The following is a 16,622-nucleotide window of genomic DNA, read 5'->3' on the forward strand; positions in this document are numbered from 1 at the left end:
TTGCAAATGACATAATAATGGGACAGAACAATAGCCATTTTCATCATCCCAAATATTCAACCAATGATGTGTTTTGGTACTTAAAAGATTATCAACAGCAGACTTTAAATGTCTCACTTCTAGGAAATGTATGAGACTGTGACTTATATGAATAGCAGGGTCCCTTTCAACTCTTGTAGGTGATATGCCATAAAAGACCATTATTGTATGATGCTTACTGATGCACGACAAATATGATTATCACAAATTTTCAATTGTTTCAAGCCTCACAACAGGTTGAATTTCATGCTTTAGGGATTTGGTTTATAGAAAATGCATAATCCAGTTATACATGCTGTGTATCAATAAAAAATTAAATTCCACCTTCTAGCAATACAAACATGAATGCTATCATGACCAATATAGCATAATTCATTCCCTGTATTTTATCGACTTGAAACATTTCAGAAAGGATTTCTACTGTTGCTGAAAACAAAGCGGATTTGATGTCATCTTTAATTAAAAATTTTAGTACATTTTTAGTAGCAAAAATTGATATTCAATTACAGCTTCCAGCAGAAACTTTTTTCAAATGAGAAAAATATTGATGTTTCAAAAACTGAAGTTTTCCGATATTCTATTTTATAATTCATAACATAAAACTGTAATCACTTCACATTTGTGAATTGAAAATCATAATTTTAAAAGCTTTAAATTTTAAATAATGATTTTCAGTGAGATAATAACATGCAACTGCAGCAAATTTTACTGTAATCATTAGGGCATGAATCATTATTTATATTTAAGATTTGATCGGAAAAGTTCAAATCTGAAATGTAGCTGGGACTTTCATCCCAATTTCACAGTTGAATAACCACATTGAATATGGGCAAAGTTCCAAATGTAAAAGTGTTTTTTTTCTAGCTATAAAATTATCTTCTTCCATTATTCAGTATTTTCTAATAAACAACATACAATTAATGCATTTTATGCATGCAATTATAGATGAAAAATTTATAGTGTAGATTTCATCATGTTTTTTAAATTTACAAATGTATAAATCATTGAATGGTTATATCTTCTCTAAGTTTACACTTGAACTTAAACCTCTAACTTTGATGGACATTTCCTGAATTAATAAATGTATCTTAGTCCTATGGGAATGATTTCTTACTTTCAAAGAGCAGAAATCACAAAACACAAAATCTACAGAGAAAGTATAGCTCTGGAATTTTTTGTGTAAAAAATCTATTTCCTTTCCTTATTTCCTAATTTTGCCACTAGCTACTTGTGGTGGAAAAGTATGAGAGAAATTCTAAGATAAAGTGATTTTTTTTTTCGAGTAGCAGGACACAACAGGATGTAGCTATTAAATTGTAAATCGAAAGCATAAACTGCAACCCATGGTCAAAATAAAAAGTAAACTGTTATCCTTTCCTGATATATACATGTATGTTGGTACTAAATGACTTTAAGACATTGAAACTGATTTCGAATACTAGAAAAAGTTTAATATTTTACTGGATTCTGCCAAAGTCCTTTTTTGTCTTGCTCCATTTAGAAAGCTCCTTTTCCAAATTAACCTAATATGTAATATCATTTTACAATATTTCAATTGACAATATCAACATGGGATGAGACAATTAAGAATATCAATATTATTTAATTTCCTAAGAATTATTTTTTTTTTAATTTTTCAATGGCTTATTGACAGATTTATATCATTTAAAGGTAACAATATTATTCAGTTGTCAAGAATACTGCATTTAAAACATAAAAAAATCATAATATGTGTATCAAGTTTACTAGGATTACATCATTATTTTTTGGATTTTTTCCCCTTCGAAAATGTTGGAACTATGGACTTGCAGACTCAATTTGTTCCCCTTCCTAATGTCCAATGTTTTTCACTTGCTATTTGTAGTGTACAAGTAAGAGAAATTCTAAGATAAAGTGAAGATTTTTGGAGTAGAGGGAAAACGTCAGACACAGGGTATCATATTTCCTGTTCCAGAATCGATACACCAATCACGCAAGCAATTGAGTTTACAAATAGTCCTCTCCTGCAATCAACTTAATGTACAACCATTATATAGACAGCAATAATTGATGACTGTAAATCGTTTTATCAGATGAATATTATTCCCATGAGTACTCTGCATACAAAAATTCATGACGTTAAACATAGACTCTCAAGCTATGATACCATAGATATAATAGGGAATGAGAAGAGACACTCGATCCATCTTGGGAACAGCAAACACCAGACTGAATACATTAGCTTTCTGCTGATGTGGCAGATATCCTAACATTTAGGAAACTTTTTAGAAATGCTGTGTGCAAAATTATAACAATCTACTCGGTAATTATAAGCCATTTAATAGATTATTGAGTTCCCCTTTTCAATGAAGGGGCCTCACATAGCATACCAGAATAATGAAAGAATATATAGGGTAAAAATGCTAACATCTAGAGGAAATATTTTTTTGCTGTTGTAGGGTTGCTGTCTCCTTGAGGTATACCTAAGCCTCTTCTAATAAAACAAGTGTACAATGGTGATGTCACGCTTGATGGTTTGATTTGGACATCAGGGGTTTATTTTTTTAATGTGGCAATATAGTGAACCATGTAATATAGAGTATATATTAAATCTAATGGTGTACACCAAGTTAAATGTAATTGACATTTATGCATCTGTATAAACAGCTATTCATAAGGTTTAATACTTTATGTAATAAATAATCGGTCTTTACTGGACTAAGCAGTAAGTTCTGAGCTGTCAAAGGTGTAATTCTGAGAAACATGAATTTCAAATCTGTAGTCTATGAAAGCAAAATACTTTTACTAGTCAGACACAAATCAAATGGTCATATTAACCTGAACTTTGCATACCGGTATGTTTATATATATACTTATAAATCTAACCTGTGTTTTACGTATTCGTAAATCTGCCGATGATTTATTGGAATGTTCTTCTTGTTCTATATTTTGTTCTATCACTAAAAATTCAAAAGATATCTTTATAAATATATTTTTTTCACTAAAAACTTGCATTTAAGTGAATTTTTTTTATACAAGGGAAAATATTTATCTAAATAAAGTAAACACATTTTGCTTTTATAATACATGTACAAATCAAAGCCTGAACATGAAAAATGTCAAAAAATTTACAATCAGATATCAGTTTCTGGTTTTACATAATAATAGGCAAAACTTTATACACTATTAAATTGTACATTTCAGTTACTGTGGATGCATTTATTTTCATGGATAACAATATTTTGTGAATACTCAGAACTGAAGAAAAATGAAAGTTCACGGATATTTGATTTCATGATTTTGTCATAAGTACTTATGAGTATAAACTGAAACCAATTTTGGGGGGTACAAAGTGTCACTAAAGGGCAGTACACCACTAACTATTTTTTATGTTTGTTGGCGGTAAAAGTTCAAAATTATAATGTAACAAATATTGCACCTTTTAATGTGTTGGTACTACACCTTTATTTCATCAGTGGTAGCCAAAAAGAAACAGAAAATTTAATGCTAAAACAGTGCAATGAGTCTTAACATTATGTACAGTGAAAAAAAATGAAATGTCAAGGTCTTAATTTCATATACAGTAAAAAAATCAAAACAATGTCAGGGTCTTAATACTTTATTACAGTGAAAACATTTAAACTGTGCCAGGGTCCTATTATTATATACAGTGAAAACATTTAAACTGTGTCAGAGCTTTACATAATTACAACCAATTACTGGGGTTTTATTGATGATTATTGACTAAAACTCTTTCTATAAATGTCATTTACTTGACACATCTGAATCAATATAATACAAATGTTGCATTTGTTGTCAGAGGAAATTCAATTAAACAAAGTTAAACTTCAATAATTCTAATGGACAATTTTTACTTAAAGCTCTGCAAATGGATTGTTGAACTCTTTAAAATTGCATGAGTGAAATGCCTGTGCAAAAAACTGATGATAAATCTCAATCATGGAAAAGCTCTGCATTAGAAGATTTCTTACAACTCTATTATTTGTAATGGTTTCTAAAAATGAGACTTCCGCGGAACACAGTGACATGTTTTCTCAACACTATACATGTTCTTTGAATAATCTGATTTAATATTAATTAAATGATATCACCTTTCTTTCATCTTTTGAACAAATTATTATTGAATAAAATGTAACAGATTACATAATACATCAGCTGATAAAACTGATTACAGTTATCACCAAACATTTTATTACACAGCACAACAGACCACAACAACCAAAATGACCAACTACACTTTATTCCTTAAAAATCAAAATAGTCTAAACAGTGAAAACATAGGTTAACAAACAAATTGGTCTATATAGCCGGACTTAAAAAAATAGATTTGAGACAAAGATGTTTTAAGGTTACGACAGAAGTATATTCTCTCAATTCTTCCTTCTTGCCTATCAAGAACATGTGACATACTGATATAGGATGGCTTCTAATTTGAGCAAAGGAAAAGAAGATGTCACATGCACACAATTTGAAGAAAAGAAAACAGGGTAAAATTGTGCACCTCCTACAGGATGCTAGGCTGAGAAATTGGCTAGTTTTCATTGTGCTTCTATCTTATAGTTGCTAGAACTGAGCTTGTAAAAACTGTGTAACTATGGTAACAGATGAATACAAACCTTTTAATTTACCCCTGACTTTATTTGCTGTTTTCTTTATATCTGACATTAATTCTTCTAATTCTTCTTTCATTTCTGAAAAATAATATATTCAAAACATCTAGTTAGTAAAATAAAACACTGTCATGTATATTTTTTTAGAATCACAAACACAATTTCTGGGACATTGTATTTTCTTGATACTTGTTATTTTCAAATAATCCTATAGAAACAAGAATGTGTCCCTAGTACATGGATGTCCCACTAGCACTATTTTTTCCATGTTCAGTGAACACTGAAATTGGGTTCAAAACCTAAATCTGGCAAATGTCTGGCATTTAAATTAGAAAGATCATACCATAGGGAACATGTGTACTAACTATCAAGTTGATTGGACTTTAACTTCATCATAAACTACCTTGACCAAAAACTTTAACCTGAAGCAGGAAAGACAGGCGAAAAGACAGACAAATGAACTGTGGCATAGACCAAAAACATAATTTCCCTAGGTGGGGCATAAAATTTCTTAAAACCACACTTAAATTCCTGGTTAACTCTTGACCCAAAAAATCTAAGAAAATCAGTATCTTATATAATAATGAATCCAAAATATGTATAAATATGATAAATTTTTTAAGAAGAGGGACTAACAATTAGGGCCTGATTTATAAGGTCATACAGTAGAATATAATCAATGGTAGTGAAAATAAATCAGGTTATATCTAGTATAATGATCAGACTTAATTATTCAATTAACTTTCAGAAAAAAAAACATGTCTCAATCGTAGGAAGTTCATTTCAATGGAAATCAGTAAACAACGTTCTAAGTAAATCAATCAGTTATTTAACAATAGCTTTTATCTAATATTTTTCTTCTTCTTTTGGACCTGATTTAATGCAGTCTACTGAATAACTATAACTCTAATGATATTTCAGAGTAAATCACCAGTAATTACCATCACTTGCAATGAATGATTACAAAATTAAGTGATTTTAAACAGAATTACATATACATATTCAGGCATGTATTTTACTATATCATATATAATATTAAATCTATATATCATAATTTAATTCCGTCAATGAATGACATCCTCACATTAAGTCTTGTTTAACTAGAGGATAGAGATGGGAGCTCTTGCCATTACAGGAGCTTGCTGTAGTGGCTGATCCAGACAGGGGTGGTGGTGGTGGGTCTGGAAGTTGGAACCCCCCTTTTTTTTTAAATGCCTGGATCAGTCCCCTGCGCTGTCTCATCAACCTTCACCTTATTTCTCCTTTATTTAAACTTCAAGTTGTATTCTGAGAAAGACAAATCATATCCCTTCAAGGAGTTAATTTCTTTTTGCATATATATGGTGCATTATTTTAATATCAAGTTGCTATCAGATGGAATACACAGTCATATGATGAATAAGAGAAATATATGCTAGTGTAACACTTAAGTGTGAGGTTTCACTGAAATCCATCAACGGTGTAGGAGGGTTTAATTTGCTTGTACAAGACAAGTACCATTATATCTAAAGAAACCCATTAAGGTTACAAAAAATGTATAAGCTTCTCTTCAGGCTGTTGGGCTAAAATCATTTTGTTGGTATGGTAAACTTTTTTCAAACTTGTTTTTGAAAAAAATTATTGGATGGCAAGAATGGCAAGGAAAAGAAGCACTTACACCATTATGGACTGACAAAGATTTTGACGGACAGATGAAAGAACAGAACCTCCCCAGTATGTATAAATGTTACCTAAAATAATTTTTGTAAAGATTTTGAAATTGATGTGTGACTGTTGCATTAATTTCTCAAAGAAGGTGCCTTTAAAAAGTCCAAGTTATATGAAATTTATAGGAACAAAAGTGTTCCTTCCATCTTCAATTGTTTTTTGGAAAGAAGGTGGTAGAATCATCCCAACAATTTAACATATCGGTTGATATAATGGTTTAAAGCCTGATATAAATTGTTTTTAATTAACACTTGTGTTGTAGGCGGCAAATCACTATCTCTCTTAGACTTTAACTTTCCACCTACACCATGTACACTGAATATATAATAAATCTATCATCCAAATTTGTTTGGTCAGCAAAAAAACCATACAGTTCCACATCTTAAAAACATTCCGTGCTGATCGTAATTGTGACTTCAACTCTAAACAATATATATAAGTTTGCCTGACTAATTACGAACTCCTTCTCTTTATTGATTTCTAAACCTTATACCAGAGGGTGGCAAACAAGAGTTTTAAATTAACTATCTAGGTCATTAAGTTTTACCATAAATAGCTGGCCTCCAAGTGGTAGAAGTGTTATTAATAATACCAGATAGTACCAAATGTACAGTTCATGTTGATATATATACATGATATATACGAAACATGCAAATTCTTCAAAAAAAAATTGTAAGGATTATTGTCTACCAATAAAAGTTATTTTTATATTGTTAAATATTCCCAGGGTTAACTTATATATAAGCCACTTTAAATGATTGAATAAAATTAAAACAAAACATTTGAATTTCAAAGAAATTTTTTGGGGCACATTATAGCTTGCTGTTCCGTGTGAGCCAAGGCGCCATGTTGAAGGCCGTACCTTGAACTATAATGGTTAACTTTTATAAATTGTGACTTGGATGGAGAGTTGTCTCATTTGCACTCATACCACATCTTCCTATATCTATGTAAAACTGTTTTAAACAACATATTAATCATAATCTTGCTTATATGCCTCAAACTCATTCTTAATTTAAAAAATTCTATTTGATAGCACATGCATTTTGCTTTTTTTTTTACTAGAAAGAGTAAAACCATTTCAGAAAGAATAATTCTGTTAGCATATAGTCACAAGATTATAGAGGGCTTTCAATTACTAAAGAAATAGAAAACATTCTTGTGAGGTCCAGCACTAATTAATACATTCCCGACCAACAAAGTGAATTATTCAGGATAGTTGTGGACATGGAATAAGCCTCACATTACAATTTAATTATGATCAATGTGCATTATATTGAGTTTTCCAAAACAAATCAAGTCAATTTTTTTTAAGACTTTTATTCCATTATCGTAAAACAAGTAAAGAGCTTTATTGATTTGATGGTAGCTGCTGAAGTGCTATTAAAAGCATAGAGCTCAACTTCTAGCGTGTTGTCAATTTGCACCAAATCATTGACGGCAATTCTTTTGTAAACAAACTCTCATAAAGACATCAATCTCATTCAATAAAATACAATGAATGAAATATCAGGTGAGGCTTCATAAAAGTATTAATGTCATCCAATCAGATAACAATGTTCAGAGATAGCAGTATAGTAATATAAATTTTGAAATTATTGCAATGTTTTTTTTTAATGGGATAGTATAAGGTTTCCAATGAAAAATATCCCATTCATAGTTTCAATAGTGATTTCCCTTCATAATTTTGACAACCACCAATAATAAGATGTATTTTCAAGAATCCCTTATAGTTAATATACACAATAATTTCTGAATTCAAAATATTCTAATGGACAAAATGGTGAAAAACAAGCATTCTGAGAGTATTGCATGGCAAATACATAGTCCCATACAAAATGCTAAATTGATCTATAACTTGTCAAGGTATAAACTATATTGTAACAAATACCAAATCAATATCATCAAGCACGTCGAAAAAAAGTGTGGAAAACTGATTATTTAAGTGAATTTTCTAAGTTCAAGCTGGTTAAGGACCATATATAATTCTGCACAAAATCATCAGACAGAAATGAAATTTCGAACTTGGTCTATAACTTGTCATGATGCAACTATATACCAAATATCAAATCAATATCTTCAAGCACAAAGAATCAGAGTGGAAAACTGATTTGTGAGACTGACGGATGGGCAGACAGACAAACCTAGTCTCCTTCGACTTTGGCGGGTCTCTAAAGGTATACATTTTTCTCAGTGGTAATTTATAGTGCACACCATTGGAATCAATCTTGGTGTAGCCTTCTAATATTTTTTTTAGGTCTAAAATGAGACTATTAGGTTGAAAACAGGTAATAAACAATATGAAAAGTCTGGAATCAGAGTTTTAACATCCACCAGTAATCATCCGGTTTCACATTGATTCAGTCAATACCAGAAAATTGTGTATTTCTTGCAAGTTCTACTTATAAAGATTTATAGAAATATAATCATTCATAATTCATAACTTTTTACAAACAAAACAACCCTTTGTGTGTCATTCAATTATTCTGCAACATATCAGTTCAATTTGAACTTTATCTACTGTAACTTAATTAAGAGTTAAGTACTGGGATGAATACAGTGAAACAGCTTGTCTCAGGGGATTTTACCTTAGATTAATCTGTATGACCTGGGTTCAACCCGAGCAACTTTAATTTCAAAACTGGATATTTTTGAATAAATGTAAATAGAATGAACCAATGTCATGAATGTTAAACAAATTGATTGTTTACGTTATATGTATAACTTACACATAAACTATTTTAGAATTTTATAAGTTTAAACAATACTTATTCAGGTAAATTTTCACATAACAATATAATATATATCTATATTTAATTATGTGAATCAGATTTAGTGACTGAGTATCCAAATTATAAGAATCGCCAAATGTATGAAAAGGTTCCTGAAATTGCATTATAATCTATTTCTAATCCTGCTTCGTAATTGCAATGCTCACAAAGATATCTAAAGTTACCATTGTTTACAGAACATCAACAAATAAACAAGATATTGTCTGGCATTTGTACATGCAGATGAACAGTTTACCGTAAGGCATAGCAAGGAATAAGTAAGTAAGTAAGTATAGTCACACAGAATATATATTTATAACTTTCTACAGCCAATAAAGAAGTCATCAATGAATGTAAACCTATCTGAAGTAATTATTTGAAATCCTGGTCAATAACCTTGTTGCCCTTAGCTGTCTTCCTTGGTGTATCTACTAAGGTCAGAGCAAATGAATTTGCCAGTAATTATTTGAAAAATGCCACTCACAGTATTGTTTGATTGATAAATTATTCAAGTGCCACTAACATGAGAAATGGGTTTTATTAATTTGTTAATTATATTAGGGATATCTTTTTTTTTTATCTTTGACACAGTTTAATATTTTTTGTCATAAAAGTATATTCTGATCCAGTCTACCATGTTAAGCATACCTACAAACATTTCAATATGCCCATAGAGGAATAATGTACAACATGTACAAGATGACTCTCAAAGTCCTACAAAACCTATAAAGGAGCCTTCAAATTCATTTTAAATGTTGTTTATTAATTGATTGTTTCATTTTAAATTGTGGACAAAATTGCTTTTTTAAAATTTCTATTTGTAGCCTCATGGGGGAAATCCCCTGCAAATAGTGACAATTGGCTGGTATGGCATGCATGGTCAAGTTTTGAAAAAGACATAAGCGCTAATGTCCAAACACATTCATTGTCAAACTTACATCTCAATGTAATGTTTCTATTTAATGAAAATTGAACTTATATGTACAATTTGCTGAAACAATCAGGCTTTAAACAATGTATACATATTTCATAAGAGGAGTAAATTTTCTAAATTTCATAAAACAAATCAGAAATAAAGTGTTGATCTCCACTACTTTGGTGATGATATCAAATACCTTTGAGATGATAGCATTAGATTTGCCACAAATATCCACAAACAACAGAATACATATGTTGTAAAGGAAAAAATTGTGTTTGGAAATTAAAACACAAGAATATTTGTCTAAAAGGACTCCATAACAACTCCCGCTATTGCATTTCTATGTTGAGGGAACCACTCATTTGCAAATAATTTGGTAAACACTGCATGTACATGTATTTTAGAGCTCCAGATAAGATTTTACAAATTGTGTTTTTACCTGGACATTTTTTTTACGTAATAGAGTGAAATATTTTCTTATAAATGTCCAAGATCCTAAATATTTTGGGCTTCCACCAATATGACCAAGCTCCTGAATATTGTGGGCTTTCCCCACCAATATGACCAAGCTCCTGAATATTTGGGGAATTCACCATTAAATATGACCGAGCTCCAGAATTATACTATAGGTTTTACAATTTACACCACAACATTCTGAGGTTTTCCCCTCATCAAGTTATTGAATTGAGATTTTGAGACATGAAAGCTTTTAATTATGTCACAAATCAAGATGTGAACCACCATTATCAGTTATCTTAACAAACTTCATTGAAGTTTCCACAATAGCAGTTTTATTTGGTATATACACTGCTGATCATTTACAATGATATGGGAAAAACCAACAGACACACATAGACCATAAAACATGATGCCTCTTTACTGTCATAGACGTAGGTATAAGAAATCATGCGCTATCAAAGGGCATCAATATTAAACACTTTTATCACCATTAGATCTTTACCACAATTTCTAGCTCATTTTCTTTGCATTATACACATTTACATGTATCAAATTATATATGAAATAATATTTTTTGATAGTTGAGCTCACAATTAGAAATCAAAAATGGAAACGGGAAATGTGTCAACCAGACAACCCAAACAAAGAGCATAAAACTGCTGAAGGCCACCAATGGGTCTTCAACATGGCATAAAAATCTCACACATGGAGCTGGGCTTCAGCTGACCCTCAAACAATCATGTATACTAATTTAGGGAAATAATTGCTACACACTTTGTAATTAAGTTTGTATATTTGTAAAAAGTGTGTTTGATAACTTACTATCATCATTTTGTGGTGCCATTAAAATCATACTATGTTTTTTCTTCACATCTTCCACATTAGCTGATATTTTATCGATCATCCCCCGGATCTCCTCCACCTACAAATTTTAATATAAAATTTATAAACAAACAGAGCTGAAATATTAAACAAAATAGACATACTGTGAATTATCCCTTCAATTCTTTGGTGTTACCAATCCAGTAAAATATCAACAGTAACTTGTAGGAACAAAATTTCAAAGGACATTTAATTCTCTGTCTCAAATGTTGTTTAACTTTTAAATTTGGTCCCATAATTTTTCTTATTTTACAGGACTAAAAACATTTATTCTGGTTTTGACAGAACCAGTATCCTATGAAAACTCAATATATTTAAAATTGAGAAATTACAACAGCAATATGTTATCTGCAGGCTTAAAGAAGTCTCTTTTTTATGTATACCATATTGATATTACCATTAACAAAGAACTGCTGGAAGAAGTTAATTTAAGCATTACATTCATAAATTGGTATTTTCGTTAGGGGCAGTAACCCATATAAAGCAGCAATAAATGATTTCAATTATAAAAGTGTTTTGAAAATTTTAAGATGTTGTATATACATTTTTGCATATGTACGTCTGAGCCAGTGACAACTCTACAATAGATTTATCCATCGGATCACCAGCAGTGATGGTGATACATGGCTGTGTACATTATGTATATACAACTCGTCTTAACATCAACCCAACAATGTTAGATGTGTATATATTGATCATACTTTTTTGCAGCTTTCAGTTTCTGATACCATTGTGAATCATGCCATTTGAAATTGTTTAAGGTGAAGGTTCAACACTTAGTGATTTTACATTATGTTTATAAAAATGTTGAAATGTTTGAGGTTTGTTTTTCTAAATACACCAGCAGTCTGTGCCAAACTGTTTTAGGGTTTGTCTCACCAAAAGACAAATTCAAATTTTTCTTCTATATATTCAACCAAAAAATCTTAAAAGTTCTGTCTGACCGAATGATTTTTTGTCTGACATTTTGTCGGTCAGATGGAGTTTGGGATACACTGCTACAGTGTGGCCACCTCAACATGCTTACTGTTTATGTGGCAATAAAATCATACTTAGAGTCTGAGCAATAAATGCTAAAAAGAAATATTTTTAAATAAATAAATGTGAAAGTTTATACCTGTTCAAAGAACATGTCCATGAAACCTCCACTGTCAACATTGACAGCCACATCGTCTGCGTCATCATCATCACTCTGTGCCTAAAACAAGACAAACAACTACATTAACATTTTCATATAATTTGGTATGGTTTGAGTGTATTTATATTATATATAGTGATCAGCATCAGACTGCAATGAAATCTTTCCATTTACCGACGACTTCTAGTTCAAAAACCAATATCCAACATTTTTCTTGTGTGTCTGAACATAAAAACTTACAAGTCTGAATAAACTTTACTAGTCTGGGGCATTAGACTTGTGGCTCAGGACCCAGACTGCATAAACAAATTAATTTCTATTGTGAATCAAAGAAACAATTCATGTGGCTAATCTGCATGTACAATACATTGTATATTTTCGTATTAATTTGGTACATCAACATTTATCCATTAATCAGCGTTCTCCGCAGGCATGAATATATATATATATATATATATATATATATATATGTGTTGAGGGTTTCCTTTAGTAACCATGTTTACTGACCCTAACAGTGTTCCAGCTAGGATTTCAAAAGGGCAGGGCGCCAATCCTGAAAAAGGGCATTTAAGGCGTGATATGATAATATGAAAAGGGCATGTTTTAATAAAAGATATTAATCAAACATTGTGTTTATTCGTTGAATCACAGGTTATACAAGAACAACATCATTAGCCCATATAGAACTCTATCTTTCTACTTTTTAGGCTGAAAAACTTGTCAAGCAGCTTGTCACACAAGTTTTTAGATCATTGCTTGGCACAGTTGAGCTTTATATGCAGTATGCAGCTTTGAAAGGTGACCTGTTTCATTCTGTTTCTATGGTCTGGCACATTTTACCAGTTTCACCTTTCTACCCCTGCTGTGCTTAATGGCAATACAACACAAAACAGCTGTGCTAAGTAAATGCACAATGTTAGGATATATAGCAACAGTGAAAAATTGTATCAAAAATAAAGAATACAGAAAAAGATGACCAAGGCACCCTACCAACACTGCTACTAAGACCCTCTTTAACTTTTCCCATAACTCAAAATACCTAAACATATATTTTCTTAAAAAGAAGTATGTAGACATATTTTAGAATATGTAAATGGGTTACTCAATGCTAGGAAAAAATCAGATTGAGTTATCTTTCTTTATTCGGGTGTGCTCCTTCTTTGGAGGATTATAAACAGTACGTAAATATAATGTAAATAGGATCACAATATGGTGGCCGATTTTGTTATTTTCGTATCAAAAATGAGGGCAGTTAATGACAAATACGTCTGATTATTTTCTGTTTATTTCACGGAAAACAAGTAAAACAATGTCTTCAACGAGTTTATTATGGTTTTCAACTTTCTGTCATTACTTTTCCTCCATGAAACTGCGGTAAACATTGCAAATTGTGCCCAAGTTGTTGTATGCACATTTCTTCAAAGATACATTGCCGACTGACCGATTCTATTTGAATGAATTAATGTTGATGATCATTAATGACCCATCCGATAAACGGATTACCTATAACAACAGATTATGACACCAGTTGTAACCGTTGATTAGCTTGGGGTCGTAAACAAAGTTATAAACTTTTCCCCAGGTAAAATTTAGTAATTAGCGTATCATATCAATACGAACAAATTAATATACAATCGATCTTCAAAAAAGGCAGGGCGCCCTGGAAACTGTAAAAAGGGCACAGGGCGGCACTCGGGAAAGGGCGGGCGCCGCGCCCTCTGAAAACGGCCTAGCTGGAACACTGCCTAATATTGAGTGCCAACACAAAATTAAAATCAGTAAAGGAAACCCTTAACACATATATTTGTATTTTTTTAACATACATACAATGTATGTACAAATGTATTTCTACTCAGGCAATTAAAGCTTGACATATATATATATTTGTACATGCATGTACTACATTGTATTGTATTGTACAGAAAACTGTCTTTTGTTGTAGATCCTAAAATGCCATAAATAAGTTTTTATATATTTGTGTTTAGTGCTGATTTACACTCATTTAGTTACATGTACCACACATCTCAATTTATTCAACTAATAATTGTCCTGTATACAATGTATGTGCAGGAAATATAAGTTTGTCAGTCATATGTCATGTTTGTCAGTAGAATAATTTTAATTTAGGCCACAATTAAAAATATTTTGGTTGCCCAAACCCTACCCAAAGGTTGAGACGGTGGGTAGGTAGGAAGGCATTTTCTTTCTTTTTTTTTCAAAAAGAGAAATTGCAGTATCGAGTGTTTATTAGTCTTCATGCCTATCTGATTAAAAAAAAACTTTTTCAAATCAGGACAATAAAAGAATTTGAGTAGGCAGCTTTTTTCTGGGTAGGTAGCGTTTGGGCAAACAAACCTATTCTTTTTTATGGCCTTATTTGTATGTATGGATACATTTGTATGTAAAGTAATCTGTGCCAAATTAGTATTTGTATTTACCTACAATTTTAAACACTTCTAACATTACCACCAAGAAGGCAAAATCTCCTAGATGGAATCAAGACAACTGGCCCCACTGCCAACATGGCCAAATCGCCCCATTTTTGTTTACTAATTCACCCCACTTTCTAAAACTATCAGCCCTTATGTTTACCAGCATGCCTCACTAAACTAATATGGATTAAATCCTTTTAAATTTACTCCTACCAACTCAACCCTTTTCAACAGGATTTTATCAAAATTGGAAAATATGAGTAGACAAGTTGGTGAAAAAGTCAAGCTTCCTCCGATTCCTGTAGTAAGTTGCAAGCTCTATACAGGAAAATTCAGATACATTATGTACAATAATAATGGAGCGTTATAAAAAAGAGTAGTTGAACAATGCAGTAACTAATGTAGGGTTATGACAGTGATATTGTTGGCTTTTTTCAAAACTACATGTTGTACCTCTACCCTTTTTTATTGGGAAAATATGCGTCATTTTTCTTAAATTGAGAAATTTATAATGAACCATGAATTTGAAGTAAAACCCCTTATTGTAAGTGATAATACATAAATAGACTCTCAAATCTGAACATATAGTCATTTTATGCATTAAAAATGATTAAAAGACTGTTTTTCAGTTTGTATTCATGCACAATTACTACTGAGACTGCATTGTGTGGGAAAAAAGGTGTCTTTTTGGGAATAATTTGAAGCCATTTTTTTTTTTTCAAATTGGGATTATTCTCAAGGGGAAAAAGCCTTTATTCTCCAGTAATTTAAGGCAAACAAAATCACTGTTATGATCAGAATGTTTTCCACCAGTCAATACAGATAAGGGTGTCTTCTTCCAGATTATGAGTCGAAATCTGTAGTAAAGTGTAAATAATTTGACTCAGGCACTCTAGTGATTATATTAATAGGCCTACTTTTAGTCTATTGGTTTTATAGGCAGTGTGCAACATAAATTTTGTGTTCAGTTTACAGGAAGCTAAGTTTTTTTTACATTCTGGTTAGGTTAAAGATTTGTTAAGAATAGACCTATTAGGATTCGCACTCCAAGCAGTGGCGGATCCAGCCATTTTAAAAAAAAGGGGGGTTCCCAACCCAGGACAAAGGGGGGGGGGGGGGGGGGGGTGTTCCAACTATGTGTCCCCATTCAAATGCATTGATCGGCCAAAAAAAAGGGGGTTCCAACCCCCGGAACCCCCTGGATCCGCCACTGCTAAGGCAAAAGAAGGCCATATACAATAATGCTGGAACAATAAACATGCTGGTAAATATAAATAATATATTGCAGTTACATGTCTGTCACAGTGTCAGATTCCCCATTTTTCTTTGTCCATTATTGCCGAATTTTACTATTAATACTGGTTTAATTTACATGCATGGTCAATGCCTGTTAAACATTTAAAGCAATAACAACTAAAGGGGGAGGGGTGTAAGAAATCAGTGTTAACTCAGACTCAGTCCCAACTTGGCCGGCTAAATTCTTACCGCTTTTAAAGCCGCAAGACGATCTTTGGTCATTTTTCAACTTAAGTGTATACTATTTTCATCAACTCATTAAGATCACTGTAGTCTTTATATGTATTGTTACATGTTACTTCCAAATTCCGATGATACATAAGAAAATCGATACAATTTTAATATCGTCTACCATCATAACACTAGCAA

General features: G+C 31.6%; 1 protein-coding gene across 3 annotated transcripts in view; it reads right to left on the reverse strand.

Annotated features, from left to right (window-relative positions):
* Positions 1-16,621, reverse strand: part of LOC143075652 (syntaxin) — a 41,553-nt gene extending 24,932 nt beyond the window's left edge. For all 3 annotated transcript variants that reach the window (XM_076251161.1, XM_076251160.1, XM_076251159.1), the window contains exons 1-5: positions 16,443-16,621; positions 12,505-12,585; positions 11,328-11,427; positions 4,656-4,730; positions 2,905-2,978 (exon numbers count right to left, since the gene is read on the reverse strand). In XM_076251161.1, the coding sequence (XP_076107276.1) occupies positions 2,905-2,978; positions 4,656-4,730; positions 11,328-11,427; positions 12,505-12,585; positions 16,443-16,475 (363 nt within the window). In that variant the 5' untranslated portion in view covers positions 16,476-16,621. The remainder of the gene's footprint in view (positions 1-2,904; positions 2,979-4,655; positions 4,731-11,327; positions 11,428-12,504; positions 12,586-16,442) is intronic.
* Position 16,622: the final 1 nt, after the last annotated feature.

The sequence above is a fragment of the Mytilus galloprovincialis genome, chromosome 5 (assembly GCF_965363235.1).
Source record: "Mytilus galloprovincialis chromosome 5, xbMytGall1.hap1.1, whole genome shotgun sequence".
Classification (NCBI taxonomy): Eukaryota; Metazoa; Mollusca; class Bivalvia; order Mytilida; family Mytilidae; genus Mytilus; species Mytilus galloprovincialis.